Here is a 15,096-nt window from a genome sequence, read left to right as displayed (position 1 = left end):
CTTCACTGTGCCCATTGCCATAAGCATTCACTCAGCAGCAGACAGTGAGAACTGAAGATCAAAGGAGACTTGAGGCTGGAAAAGAATCTCAGGAGCAGCAAATCCAACTGCCAGCCCAGCACTGCCAACTCCAACAGCAAACCAGGTCAGCCAGCAACAACCCACACAGCTTCTGAACACCTCCCTGGGCAGCCCTCTCCAACTCCTGAGCATCTTTTCAGGAAAGAAATCTTCCCTAATATCCAACCTAAACGGCTGCTGACATAGCTTAGCCCCTCTGCTCTTGTCCTGTCCCTTGCCACCTGGGGAAAAGAGCAACACTCCCCTGACCACCCTCATGCACAGGGCAGCACTGTGACATAAACACTGAACAAAGTCAAAGGCCTTAGCACAAAGGATTATACAATATGCACAAGGGCCATATCCTCTCAGGCTCGAGAAAAGGAAATAAAACAAGATTTTTACTCACAAGGCAAAGGACAAAGTTCCCAGGAGATGCTGAAGGAGAGAAACAACATCACCACCACAGCCAAGGCCCCATCAGAGGCTATTTGAGTCAGCTGCCCACATTATTAACCTGAGAGTGCCCAGTCCTGAGAGGGAAATCCTGGTGCTAATGAACTCCCTGCTAATCCTTCCTGGATTTGAAGAGGCAGGATTGAAAATGGGAACTTGAGTTCATTGAAGTGAAGTGTTCCTGTTGCTGGCACTGATGCTCACTGCCAATTTCAGTGCTTCAACTCCACTCAGGAATAATATTTATTGTGAATGAAACAATAGTGATATTTAAAACCTGTGCCTCCCCTCTCTTGGGCAGAGAACAAAGGCAAAACTTATCAGCAAGTATTCACTTAAAGCAGTGAACAGCTAGAGCAGGAAAAGGGTGGCAGCCCTGCTCCCAGTGAGGGAAGAGGGGACAAATTTCTCTGTCACAAGGAACCCTCCAGTTCTGATGGGATTGCCATTTAATGCTCTGCTCTGCTCAGGAAACCTCACAGGGTGGTGTCACCTGCATTTAAACTCCTGAGGGAGGCAGGCACAAATGTCAACAGGGGCAAGTGGCAGAGAGGGGTGCACGTTCTGGTTTTTGAAAATTCTCAAAGTCTGAACCGAGTCATTGCCCTGTGATCGCTCACTGAAGTCGTGCTATAAATTAAATCAGGAGCATAAGCCAGAAGAACACGCAGCATATTCTGCAGGCACCCCACAGAGCTCAGAGCAGGATCTGCAGCCTCTCAAGAATGTCTTCTGCTCTTTTAATAGTTCTCCATAGCAGGCTGTGGAGGTTTGGATCACGTATCTTTCTCCCCTTGCTGAATCAAAAATAGTGCACTGAGTCACTGAGCCACAGGCAGCCCCCAGCCAGGCTGGGCACCCTCCCTGAGCCTGCTGGGCTCCAGCTCCCCCAGCTCCCCTTCCCCAGGCAGCACCTGTGCCCCAGTAAGGGCTGCAGGCAGGGAAAAGCCCCTCCTGCTGCTGCAGCACCTGCTGGACCCCAAAAATACACGGAAATGGGTGGGGATTGCTCTGCTGCCTTCCAGGATGCTCAGATCAGGGCTCCGGGGGTGGAGAGGTGCACCTTGGAATGGGGCAGCTGGCCCTGCATGAATGGAGCTCCACATGGGAATATGGCCTGCAAAGAGCATTTATCATATTTATCCTGCCCATTTCTAGTGGGAATGCCAGTGCACAGGGAGAGGGAAAAGGTGCAACCAGGGAGCCTTAAATGCAGCGACTTTGAGCCTTAATCTCTTCTCCTTAACTCTATTCTGAAGAGCTGAAACACTCTCCCTTCTACTCAGACCTGCAAAATGAACAAAAGAGAGCACAAATCCACGGTGGTTTATCAATATCTGGTCCCTAAGAACATATATTTCCATGCTTTGTACAAGTAATCATTGTGAAAGTTGCATGCTTGGCAATTTCACACAAGTTTTTGGGTATACAGTATCTATTTTAAGTTTGTATTTTACTCCCCAAAACATTCTTGTCCCAGTCTGTGCTAGCACACCTGTGATAATTACCCTGAGGTACAAAGCGTGGAAAAGGAAGGAAAACACGGAGAAACAAATTCGGATTTCCATGAGCTGTTAATTACTCGTTAGTTTGATATCATTAACTATTAATCCCTGCCTAACCACAGGGGTCAGACCCCAAGTCCTGCTAGCAGGGCTCTGCTGTGACTCGTGCCTTGCTCCACAAGCAGCAATATTTACCCACTGGATTGAGCAATGCTGGCCATGCCCAGCCTGCAGTCTCACTTTACAGGCCAGCCTGGATTTTGACATTGACCCTGTTGCTAATCTGTGCTAGCACGTAGACCTTGGCCTTGTTAAAGACTCTCATTCCAGCCTCTCATATCTGCTTTTTTCTGATCTCTCATCTCAGCATCGTCACACCTTTGCTGCTGCTTCAAAGTGAAATCGTTTCTTACTGCTTGACATTGTCTTCACACTGTGTAACTTCTGGATTTTAAATGTGTTTATTTTGTATCCCTGATTCTCTTTTCCCTTCTAATGCCATCTCTTGAGTTCACTTCTGGCTTGTATCTATTTTATAGGGACATGTCCTACCCAAGTACGGTGCTGTAACTCTGAACTTACCATGTGCCTTGAGGGATAAAGAGAGAAAGTCAGACCTTGTTATAATCTAATTTTGTAAACATATGTTTTGATTTCATTAGGAAATGCAACATGAACTGAGATGCCCAGTGGCTCCCCAGCAGCCACTACAAATATTTTAAACCATGGCATGTAAGTGTTCTGCAGTGTCCCTTTCTGGTCACCAGCCCTGTGATCCTTCTCTCCATCCAAGCAGCTCCACAAACTCCAATTCGAAATCACTGAACAGCGTGAACCTGGGAGCACAAACTGACCATTCATTGTCTCCTGGAGCACACAAAAAAAAGCAATTCCATGGACTCAGCTGGTTCTGCCACGGACAAAACTCATCACTGGCCTCCCTGCCTGTATCCATGGCCACAGGTGAGCCCGGGCAGGTGAGGCAGCCTCCAGCCTCCCTCCCACCACCGTCTGTGTCAGGGACACGTGGGGACCCCCAGCTCTCCCCAGCAGGATCCAAACTCTGCTGCCACCCACCCCAAAGCAGGCGTGGGCTGAGAAAGAAAGCTCAAAGTCACTGCTGAGCTCAACTAAAACACGGTGTGTGCTCCCTGCTAACAGGGAGGATTTCCTGTGACAAACGGCAGCACTGACACCTGCAGAGCCTCCCCATGGACAATGGGGGTGGCCAGCAGAAGGATGACCTACAGGACAATTCCAGATACCTGTGCTCCCAAATACCTCATAAATGAGAAAATGAAAGCATTCCCAGAAGGAAGTAGAACCCTTAGTGCAGAATGAATACGCTCCTCCTTCCTCGCTCTGCCCCCAAAATGCTTCTGAATATTTTAAACGGAAGGATTTTATATCACAACAATCCTGAGATTCAAAATCACCAGCTTTGATTCAAATCATTCACCATGGCGATTTCAACAGCACAAATCCTGCCTTCCTCATAATATTATGATGCCTCTTTTTTGCAAGACTTCAGAAAAATCAGGCAGATTTTTGAAAAAGAAGTGACACATAAGATGGTCCTGACAGCAGCCCAGTGAACAGAAGCTGTTTCTTCTCATTTTTCCCCTCCCATCTCAAAAGGAACAAAGAGAATTTTCCACCTCTCAGCTTCACAGATTTCTCCGAGGCAAAAAGAAGCTTGCATCAGTTCCTCACAATAGTCGCATGGTATTGCTGCTGAAACTGCTTCACATTTAGGTCAAATCTTGAGAAGAGCTTTAAAACACAACCAGACCTGAAATGGTTTTGTGAGAGAACCTTAAGGTGCACCTCACACATTGAAATAAGGCACTGAGGAGACTCATGGGGAGGCCAAAGACTTCAATCCACTGGAAAGCCAATTAATATTTTGTGTATGACTCTTGTGAGAACAGAGCAGTGATTTTGTGGCAATGAACTTTCAAAGGAGCAGAAGTGCCTGGGAAATGCAAGGAGCTCTACTGTAAGTGCCCTCTGACAGGCAATGGGAGACAGGGGCAGGAAAAAAGGGAAAGCCAGAAAATAACGTGACAAATCATCTGGGTCTTACAGAAGAAATTTAATCATGTAAGGCGTTTAATCATGTCCTATTTTAAAAACCTGGGGGGGTGGGGGGGTTATGATTACAATTATAAAATGTGCCTTTCCAAATTCTCTTTGCTGACTACTTGCTAATGCTAGTTATACTGTCATTTTGTTGTGAAACTCATCTCACATTTTCAGAGCCGTTCACAGAATAATATAGGTGTGTTGGGGAGCTGGAAGCTGAGCAGGCATTTATTCCTGTAACTGGCAGTCTGACAATGCTTCATAAAACTGAAATACATAAACAGCAAAAACATAACAAATTTTTTTTCATTTCAACCCAATAACTGATTTCATCCAAACATTGATTGTTTTACTATAGATGCCTGAATATATTCCTATTTTGAATGAGCTTGAACTATAGTTACACTGACAAGGCATCAGAAATTTGCCACATTATTGCCAACACGAACAATTTCAGGTGTCTGTTGTGAACTACAGAACACACAAGACTTTCTGCTAGATCCTCCTTGAATCATTAATTCTGTTTAAATTAAGTTGGTTCCTCTCTGCACAGCCTGTGCAGCCAGGTGTGGGATCAGTTCTGTGATGCTCCTTTAGGTTTTATAGGGACGCTGTGTTTTTGTAGGGGGGGGTGGCAGATTTCCCTGTCGGTGCCACCTCCCAGTAAGGGTGTGGAAATGAAGGGGCAGCAGGAGCTGCAGGGGAACGGCTCCTGCTGGCACCGAGGGATGTCAGAGAGCCCGTGGCTCTGCTGGCACCGAGGGATGTCAGAGAGCCCGTGGCTCTGCTGGCACCGAGGGATGTCAGAGTGCCCGTGGCTCTGCTGGCACCGAGGGATGCCAGAGTGCCCGTGGCTCCTGCTGGCACCGAGGGATGTCAGAGTGCCCGTGGCTCTGCTGGCACCGAGGGATGTCAGAGTGCCCGTGGCTCCTGCTGGCACCGAGGGATGTCAGAGTGCCCGTGGCTCTGCTGGCACCGAGGGATGTCAGAGTGCCCGTGGCTCCTGCTGGCACCGAGGGATGTCAGAGTGCCCGTGGCTCTGCTGGCACCGAGGGATGCCAGAGTGCCCGTGGCTCCTGCTGGCAAAGCACAGATCTCGGGTGCAGCTGCAAACCAAGGCAGGCACCAGCGGCAGAGGCTGCAAAGGGAATTGTCCCCTCAGCAGCAATAATGTTTTTGACAAAGCATCCCAGAGGTGACCACGCTGTTTTGGACACCCCTCCTTCCCCTAAGCACAAAACCCGCCCTTGGTTTCTTTTACAAAAGGGAAAGGAGAAAAAGGTTTTCCCTACTGCAGCACCCTATTTTCAGCATTCAGCACCGTCCCTTCATTCAAAATATGTAATTCTATTTTTATTCCTTGATTATCTAGCAGAATTCACCGTGACCCAAGGCAGAGGTTAATTTTTGTACTGAATATCCTATTGCCGTGTGGCTTGGAAAGAGGGAATGTTGCTCTCTCCGTTTCAAAATTAAAATGCAGATTATTTCCTATTTATTATTAATTTCAACTGTATATTATCTGCTACTCCTTTTAAAGGCAAAGCATTGCTGACTCTCAGAAATGTACAGTACAAAAAGGTATTCCTGAATGTTTTATTTTGGAAGTGTAAAGGCTTTTAAAATAAACAAAAGTAAATATTCAAATACATTTCATACTGCATGTGGTAGGAGTGGCTCCACACAGCACAATATGGATGATGCAAATCCAGCAGTTAATTTCTTTGAAACATACAGTATAATATAGATCTGGTCTCGTGTCATTGCCTGACCCTTTTTTATCATTTAAATCCAGCCTACCTTATTAATTATTAATTTTTAATTTTGCAATATTGATTGTTCAAGTTAGGAAAAAAACCACCAGTTAAAAACTACTGACTTGCAAACACTGCAAGACCCTAAAAACTGCAATCTCTGAGGATAAATATACATTTATTTTTTGAGAAAATGTGTCATTACCTGCAGTTGAATCAACGCAGAATGATCGTGCAATTAAATAGTCTGAATTGAAATTTAAAGCTGCAGACCCTGATTTTCCCTACTCCCAGTTCTGCTTGAAATCTCTCACACCTTTAAAAAAATATAATTATGCTTTAGATTTCCCCGCAATAAATAACACCAGAACATACCTTGTGCTACCAACCTGAATTTTAAAAAAACAGTAAGAGGCCACCTCAGTGTTTTTGAGTTCGTGAGATCTTTCAGACACAAAGCCCTAACAGAGTTTCCCAGTCAGGAGGCATCAGGAAGGTTCTTCACTGATGGTGAATTTGGGTTTTAGCTTGACAGACCTTTTCCTGATGGTGCCTTTAGGGGACAGGGGCATGGTGTCCATGATGCTCCTGTCCTCCTCCAGCTGCCGGGCAGTGCACGAGGGCGTGGGCACTTTCACCGTGTTGCCAAATTTCGAGTAATCCACCGAGTACCGCCCGTCCTCCTCGGCCACGATGGGCACAAACCTCTGGCCCCAGAGGATTTCATCGGCCAGGTACGAGGTCCTGGCCTGGGTGGTGATGCCCGTGGTCTCCACCACCCCTTCCAGGATGACGATGATCTCCAGGTCCTCGTGGTGGTGCAGGTTCATGGGGGAGATGTCGTAGAGGGGGCTGTTCTTGTCTATGACGTGGTAGATGATGAGCGGGGACACCAGGAAGATGCTGTTGCCCCCCACGGGGTTCTCCATCTGGATGTCGATCTGGTTGAGGGGCACCACCTCCCCCTCCATGCTGGCCGTCTTCTTCACCACCTGCATGCGGATGGTGGCACTGATGATCATGCTCTTGCGGAGGTCGCCCACCCGCAGCATGAAGCAGAGCCTGCCCTCCCGCAGGGCGATCACGGCGTGCTTGCTGAAGATGAGCGTCTCTGCGCGCCGGTGAGCCTGCGACGTCTTCATGAAGATGCAGCCCAGCATGATGGCGTTGATGACCAGCCCCACGATGTTCTGCACGATCAGCACCAGGATGGCGGCCGGGCACTCCTCCGTCACCATGCGGCCCCCGAAGCCGATGGTCACCTGCACCTCGATGGAGAAGAGGAAGGCGGAGGTGAAGGAGTGGATGCTGGTCACGCAGGGCACGAAGGCGGCCCCGGCCGCGCCCTCGGCGGGGTCCCGCTGCAGCCGCGTGCTGTGGTCCAGGTCGCCGTGGGCGAAGGCGATGAGCCACCAGACCATGCCGAAGAGCAGCCAGCTGCACAGGAACGACATGGTGAAGATGAGCAGAGTGTGCGGCCACTTGAGGTCCACCAGCGTGGTGAAGACATCCTGCAGGAAGCGCCCCTGCTCGCGGATGTTCTTGTGGGCCACGTTGCAGGCGCCGTTCTTGCCCACGAAGCGCGCCCGGCGCTCCCGCGCGCGGTACCGGGCGTGGTCCGGCACATCCTCGGCCAGCCGGGTCAGCACGTACTCCTCGGGGATGATGCCCTTCCTGGACAGCATGGCCCCGGGCTCGGGCCCGAGCGGCGCCGGGCTCTGCGTGCGCCGGAGCCGCGGCCGGAGCCGCAGCCGGAGCCGGAGCCGCAGCCGGAGCCGGAGCCGCAGCCGGAGCCGGAGCCGGAGCCGGAGCCGCAGCCGGAGCCGGAGCCGCAGCCGGAGCCGGAGCCGCAGCCGGAGCCGGAGCCGGAGCCGGAGCCGCAGCCGGAGCCGGAGCCGGAGCCGGAGCCGGAGCCGGAGCCGGAGCCGGAGCCGCAGCCGGAGCCGCAGCCGGAGCCGGAGCCGGAGCCGGAGCCGCAGCCGGAGCCGGAGCCGGAGCCGGAGCCGGAGCCGGAGCCGGAGCCGGAGCCGCAGCCGGAGCCGGAGCCGTGCGAGCGCCGCGGGCTCGGGGGCGCCGAGCGCCCGGCCCGCAGATGGGGGCGTTCCTTTACCTTCTCACCCTCCTTCCCTCGGCTTTTTTTTTTTTTTTCCCCTCCGGGGGAAGGGTTTCGGGCCGCGGTTTGTATGTAAACATTGGATCCAGGACGGATTCGCTGGCTGCCATCAGCAGCCGCTCCTCTGTGAGATGCCGCGGCTTCATGGCGGGTGATTATTCCGTGAAATGGAGGGGGAAAGGGGGAGAAAAAAGGCGCTGGCCAATTTTAAAAAAGGAATTTGTAATAGCGATAACAATATCAATATCAATATAAATATTAATATCAATATCAGTAGTAATAGTAATATTAATATTAATGACATTATGCTATATACTACAATATCATTTCAATATTAAATCTATATAATTACAATATAATATACAATTACAATATAATAACAACACCAAACCAACAACAACAATAGTAATATAACAGTTACTAATAACAATATCACTATTCTTCTTATTATTATTCTTCTTCTTCATAATAATAATAATAATAATAATTACTGAAATTCACCTGCATGCCTTTCGGTAAATAGGAGGAAAGCATTCATCTGATAAGTCGGGCAGGCAGGGGTAGGAAATTTGCTTGAAGAAGCTGAGTCCAAGGATGTAACGGCTAAAGAGAGACTTGGAACTAAAAGGGCTCAATCCCACTTAAAATTTCGCCTGAGTTATTTAGAATAAACAAGGAATTTTTTAAAAATTTTTTTTCTTTTCTTTTCTTTTTTTTTTTTTTCTGCAGAGACTGTGAAATGATGTGAGCTGTGGCTACTCAGGAAAACATCTGCAGTCCAAACAGCAGCAAAAGTTGCAAAAAAACCCCAAAACAAAACAAAACAAAACAAAAAATCTGGCTGCGAAGGGTTAACCCTCAGTGCCATGAACTTCCAGACAGGCATCAAAATCCTCAGAAAAGCCAAGAGCCTGTTTGGGACACTGGGACGTGTCTGTGTATTTATACACACATGGAAGGATGTATCCTCCTGACAAGATGCATTATTTAAACATTCTGATGTGGCTTCGCTGCTGTGTCATCAGCACCATTCTCATTGATGTGTTTATTTCCTCTGGCTTCAATATTTTGTTTCTATTTCAGCTTAGACACCAACATTGTGGAGTTTCTACAGCATCCCAGGATATTCTGGATAAGAGGTTTTTTTTTTCTTTAGTACCGATCGATTTGTGATTATTTATTTTATAATTGCATGATGTGTGTCCATGGACTTTCCCTTTAGTTTTGGCTCCAAGTGCTTTGGTCCACGCTGCAAACAGCTCTTGGCCCTGATTCCCTGGGCAAGGCAATTGTCCAGCTGATATCTGGGAATTAACCAGTTGTTCTTGAAATTAACGTTCACCACCTATAGCTCCTTCAATCAGCCCACCTCGGGATTTTGGAGTAGTAGTTTGAAGTAATCACTCTGAGCTCTCCAAGCAGTCATGATAGGTCTTGAAATTAAATGTTTACTATTACTTTAGACTATTTCTACTTTTTATGTATGAATAGTGGCACGTCCTTGCACACATCGATTCCTTTTGGAGGGGTCAGTTTCCTAATTTGGTTCATCTTTCTTGTTGCTTTGATAAATAAAGTCAGGAGAGCAACAAGGTGCCCTGGCACATGGCTTAGCCAAAAATGTTCCTCCTTTCTGCCCATCCTTCATCCCCTGGACTCTTTTTGTGTCCTTGGTGTGAATGTCACCTACACTTCTCCTTTGTTAACTACATGATTTATATGACAATGTAGATGTTTAAAAAGATTTTCTTTCTAAGCACGAAAAGAAAGAAACCCCATAAGCCAAAAGGATGAAGCAAGCCGAAGTTTTACCTTTTTACCTGTCAGAAGTGTCGCTCTGCAGCTGATGGCAGGTCCAGCATTTTGCAGTGAGCATAAACAGCCCGTACAACCCCAGGTAAGTCATGGCAGCATTTTACCCCCTGGCACAGGTGGGCACAGGGATTCCAGAGGCAGTCCTGGCTTTTGTGCCGCTTTTCCTTATTCTTTTCTAACCGTGGTCTTTATTCTGTACCTTTTCCTGCAGAGGGCGGTACCTCCATGAATGTGGAATGGATAAAAGCCATTTTATCCCTGGGGGAGAGGTTTTCGAGGAAGAGTGAGTTGCTGCATTGCCCAGTGCTAAGAACGACCCAGGGAGGGTCTTTATGAACACACTCAGCACGCTGCTTTCAGCAATCCTAAAATCCTTTAGGATCCTAAAGCACTAGAACAGTTTCCAGTTCTGTGACTGTCATTTCCCACTTCTTTTGCTTCATCTCGGAGCACTTAGGGGCTGAGGTGGGGTAGCAAAGCAAGTGGCTTCTGCAGAAGAATTTCTAGAGCTGTCTATGGATCAAGTGGCAGATACTTAAAAGACAAGAGTGACAGATCTTCTGAGTGAGCCAACATATTTGTGTTAAGAGCTGCCGAAAAAAAATGGGCTCACAGGAATGAACAATCCCACTCTGTAGTATTGAATCATGAGGGGTAGGTTCTTCCACCCACATAATAGGCTTTACACTTCAAAACTCCCCATTTATTCTAATTTTAATGGCTCTCAAACAAGAGTTTATGATAACTGTCAAATTGAAATTTAGCTGTTGACATGTTATTACTCTGCCTTTAGAGGCCAAGTAAAAGTTCAGAGGCTACACAGTGTTAGTCTGACAGAAATTAAGCCTCATAAATCACCTTGCAGTACGAGCAGGTAGGCAGAAGAAAAGAGCTCAGAGTTATGCAAAGCCACAAGGGGAGGAATGAGCAGAGCTGGGCAGAGCTGATGAAGCAGCCACTCTGTGTTTCCTAAGGGAATAAACCCCATAAAGTTCTTTGTATGATGGAAGCATCTACAAAAAGCAACAAAAACCCCTCTGGCTGCATCTCCATCTAACACCTTTGGGACTGAGGCAAATCCTGGCCCTGAGGACAACAAAGGCAGCCTTTGCTGAGTGATGCCTCACTGCCACACCAACACACGTGTGAGCCCGGCTTAGCAGTGACTCCTGGGCTGCCTCCCTCGTGGCAACAAGGTTTATTGACTTGGATAACAGCAGTGAGCCTCACAGCACACAATAATGCTCTTCTGGTCACTGGTGGGACTCTGAATCCTTTGGAGTTAGGGGCAGGAACTCCCTGGCCCCAGATAAACGAGACCAGATGAAATGTGCTGAGGAAATGTCCCAGCTGAGTGGCAGCTCACACACACGGATTCAGCACTACCATTAAAAAGATGAGTAATTGTTGGATATGAATGAACTCACCCTGCTCTCCTGCAATGCTACTTGGGAAATACAAGCCCCATTTAAAATGGAAATACATGACACTTGCCCTTCCAAGTTCTAATTTCTTAATACTGCAAGAGAAAGCCTCCTTAGCAATATGCTGTGTCCTTTCCTCCTCTGCATCCCCTTCTGGCTAAGGTTGGCAGAAGCCTGTGGGATAGGAGTGAGTCCAAATTGCAGCGTCAAATCCCAGGCACTTAATGAAATTTCAGCACGAGTCTCCCTTCCCTGCACGGTCCCGTTGCCAGAATCTCGGAGATGCACAGACGGCTGCAGTGAGTTTGGGGTGTCCTGCAGAGCTGCTCTTACAGGATGGGATCCTGCCCGAGACAGCAACGGCAAGGCAGGAGAGGGAACGGCCAGGGGCTGCAGCAGAACCTGCTCTGTGCCCTCCTGCCCCCAGTTCTCCTCTCCCAGCCCTCCTGGCAGCCTGGTGTTCCAGGGTGAACACACACCAACAGTCCTGCAGCCCTTCTTTCTTGGACACTGCCCAGCACACAATTCCCTGGAGGAGGAAACAGCTCCCAGCTGCCCTTTCTTCCCTCTCAAAGGGTAGCAGGCAATGACAGAGCTCATGCCTTTCATCTGCATAACCACATCCTACCTCCTGAATTTACTGCTCATTCCACACTCTCCTCTGGTGCCACTTACCTGCCCTTCACTGTTGTCCAAATAACAGCAGGGATATGCTGCAAATATTGCTCTGGAGCTGGTAACACAAACAGCAACAACAGCTCTTCATTTTCCCTGGCTGGCTGCTGCAGTGCTAGAAGTAATGCCTTAAAATGTCACATGGCCCATGAGAACACTGAGGTGTTCTTTTTCTAGAAAATAAAGCTTTTAAAAACAGGTTCAAAACTAATTGAGCAGGCTAAAGAGAGTGAAAAAAACCACCAAACCCAAAAGATAAAGAGCTCTCCTAAGCACCAGAAATCCTTCAAATAGGGGAAGTGACAAAACAAAAAAATGGATGTAAAGGCAAACTTGATGTAAAAAGAATAAATGAAAAATTCATTGTAGCCTTCCACTGGGTTTTTGACATTCTAACCCTCTATTAATGAAAAAATCCCAGAATGACTGTCACAGGGCAGGGATTAATAGCTGTCTAGCTAAACTGGGATCATTTCAGTGGCTAAAAGTTACCTCAAGTGTACAGAATTTATTGGCAAGGGTCACAGTAAATCTGGAGACAGCACGACAGTGGGTGAAATATGTGAAACCAGGAGATGATGAGTCAAGCTCTGAGCTGCAGGGAAAGGTTTAATGCTGTTTATTTACCAAACTTGCAGGGATAATTTCCAGATGAATTGGTACATCTGCACTGGTCTGGAAACAGTGTACATTAAACACTGATATTTTACAGCCTGCCTCCTCTCAGCTTTCTCACAGTTTGGGGGGGAGTCTTGTCTCCATCCTGCCTGGAATCAGTGTAAGAATATTCAGTGGGCAGAAAGATGGAATCACATTGAGATTGATTTCTAGACAGTATTAAAGGAGAGTCTAAGGTACAACTCAGGCACTACCAATAAACCACAGTATAAAAAACGTTTTATAGATTTTATATTTGGATATTAAAGCTTTACAGAGTCACTTGATTGAAAGAGATACAAGCTTTTGAGAGATACCTTTGGTATATAATTTTTCTTTCTGCATTTGTCAGTCACCAACATTATCTACAGTAGGGCTATGACACATAAAAAATAACATGTTAATAAATGATGGGTTGGGGGGTTGAGAGTTGCATAAAAACTCCATGCTGGTTATGTTTGTTTGATGTGTATCCTGTTGTAGTTCACCCATGTTGGTTTTTTTCAACTGTTTCATGATTCTTTGGCAGCAAATACAAAGAAAAGTAGTAGTATACAAAAAATTAAAGTACACAGGTAATTCATTAATGCTTCAGATGGAAAAAATGGCTCATTTTATTAAAAAAGGAAAAGCTCGATTTATAATGAAATAATATTTATTTACAGATATTTTACATTTTTTAGAAAATAATAAAATTGTATTTTAAAACGCTTTATTTATTTTCATTACTTATCTGCTTGTACAAAAGAAGCAAAGACACTGTCTTCTTGTTCTAGCAGAACCTCAGGCTTGTCATATTCCAAAATAACCCCTCTCTTCATTACAATAACCAAATCTGAATTGAGGATCGTGTGCACACGGTGCTGAAAAACAAATAAACAAAATGCCAGGTCAGTGTATCTCTCTCTATTCAATATATTCCAGGATAAGACAGACTTTCACAAATTAATTTTCCTATGAAGTTCGAAATTAGGAGGATAAGTAGCCTTAATCAAAGTGCTGCAGATAAATACACAGACCAAGAGCCAGGTGGATTCTCAAGTACCTAAAAAATCCAAAAGTATTTTGTAGGGGAAGAGTTCCCTTTGGAATGTCCTCAGCCCAGGGCCCTGCTGCCCAGGGCAGCCAAAGGAAGGCAGCCAGGCACAGCAGGACCTGGGGACCTGAGTGTGGAAATGCCTGTGGAAACTGGGAATTCTCCCAGTCCTGGATCCCTCCTGGTCTGGGCTGCTCCCCCAGCCTGCTGTGCTTTGTGTGTGCTCAGAGCTGATCTAGCCAGTGTTACAAGGCTTGCCCACGTCCTCTCTGAGCTCTCACAATCCTTCTGCACAATCCATATTTTTTGGAAAAAGACTTTTCCATGCTTGCTCCCACCATAAGAACAGATCCTGCCTCCTCCTGTATGCTCTGGGCTCAGAGTTCACCTGTACCCTCCCTTGGGACTCTGCACACCTCTCCCTTGTCCTTGTCCCCTTCCAGAGAGCCCCATCCTGCTCAGCTGCTCGCTCCCAGAACCAGCCTGGGCTCCTCAGCATTGTCGTGTTGCAGTGTGCTGTTCTGGCCAGGAGGAGACTGGAGCTGCACACAGCATTCAAGGCATGAAAGTGTGAATTTCCAGCCTTCTTGTTTCCAATCATCTTTTTTTTATGTCTCTGCCCATACCACAGTTTTATGTCCTAACTCAAGCATTACCTAAATAAATAGCATGCATTGTTTCCATCTTCTTTTTAAATAAAACGCTTCAGTAATTTCCATAATCCCTGTCAGATTCAATCTCCTTGGCTGCTTCTTTTATCCTTTTTCCCCCCCACCACCATTTATTTTTGGGTTTAGTTTTTTGCAAGTCTCTTCATATTGACAGAATTCCACTTTGTAATGCTAACTGTAACTACATGGGGGTTTTTTGGATCTGCATTACTCCTGCAGGGATATTTCATCTCAGAATATTATGGTTGCTGTTACACAGTTGCTCTTCACCCACAAGGTTCCTAATCATATCTTGGGCATCCTCAGCATCAAAACAACTCTTGTATTTCCTTCTCTGGCTTTCCTAGCCAGATTTTCCATAAAATAATCACAGATGGCATCTACCAATCTCATCTCTTCTGCAGTTTCTATGACATTTATCCAGTCCACAGGCAGGGGATTGAAATATCACATTCCAGTTGAATTTGCTGCCCTTGTCTGATCTCTTTCAGTGTAACACAATCAGTGCTGCCACCCTGGTAACTGTGAGTAACATAGAAGATAATACAGAGCCAGCACTAGAACTCCTACTATTCTTATTTTTCCTAAACAGAAATTAGGAATAGATGGGTTTTTCTGGGAAAAAAAAACCACCAAAACCAACACAAAACAAAAACACACCTGAAAACCAATAACAAAAAAACAACAAACCCCAAAACCACGACCCATTCCACAAAGCCCCTGTGTTATGTTTCTGCTACAGAATGTTTTGAATACAAACCCACCTGATGTAAACTACATTTACAATTGGAAGTAAACAAAACCATTCAAAGTAAGTTTATTCCAAGATGTTGTTTGTTTGAACT

At 46.6% G+C, this 15,096-nt stretch overlaps 2 protein-coding genes and 1 long non-coding RNA gene across 4 annotated transcripts in view; 1 reads left to right on the top strand and 2 right to left on the bottom strand.

Annotated features, from left to right (window-relative positions):
• Window positions 1-5,688: 5,688 nt before the first annotated feature.
• On the bottom strand, window positions 5,689-7,799 carry KCNJ11 (potassium inwardly rectifying channel subfamily J member 11). The gene has a single exon (XM_014876381.2). It carries the CDS (start codon window positions 7,543-7,545, stop codon window positions 6,349-6,351), a length of 1,197 nt encoding a protein of 398 aa, XP_014731867.1. The 5' UTR covers window positions 7,546-7,799; the 3' UTR covers window positions 5,689-6,348.
• Window positions 7,800-7,937: 138 nt separating this feature from the next.
• On the top strand, window positions 7,938-12,734 carry LOC148221682 (uncharacterized). 2 transcript variants are annotated; one of them, XR_015807576.1, is made up of 3 exons: window positions 7,938-8,124; window positions 8,703-9,870; window positions 10,000-12,734. It is a non-coding gene; the product is annotated as an uncharacterized LOC148221682 (long non-coding RNA). The 2 variants fall into 2 exon arrangements; XR_015807575.1 differs by having other exon boundaries at window positions 7,950-9,112; window positions 9,731-9,870.
• Window positions 12,735-12,779: 45 nt separating this feature from the next.
• ABCC8 (ATP binding cassette subfamily C member 8) overlaps window positions 12,780-15,096 on the bottom strand; it is a 70,115-nt gene continuing 67,798 nt past the window's right edge. The window contains exon 39 of the mRNA XM_014876351.2: window positions 12,780-13,407. Within this exon, the coding sequence (XP_014731837.1) occupies window positions 13,270-13,407 (138 nt within the window). The 3' untranslated portion in view covers window positions 12,780-13,269. The remainder of the gene's footprint in view (window positions 13,408-15,096) is intronic.

Source organism: Sturnus vulgaris, chromosome 18, assembly GCF_052056855.1.
Source record: "Sturnus vulgaris isolate bStuVul1 chromosome 18, bStuVul1.hap1, whole genome shotgun sequence".
NCBI lineage: Eukaryota > Metazoa > Chordata > Aves > Passeriformes > Sturnidae > Sturnus > Sturnus vulgaris.
This window is presented reverse-complemented; position numbering and strand designations above follow the sequence as displayed.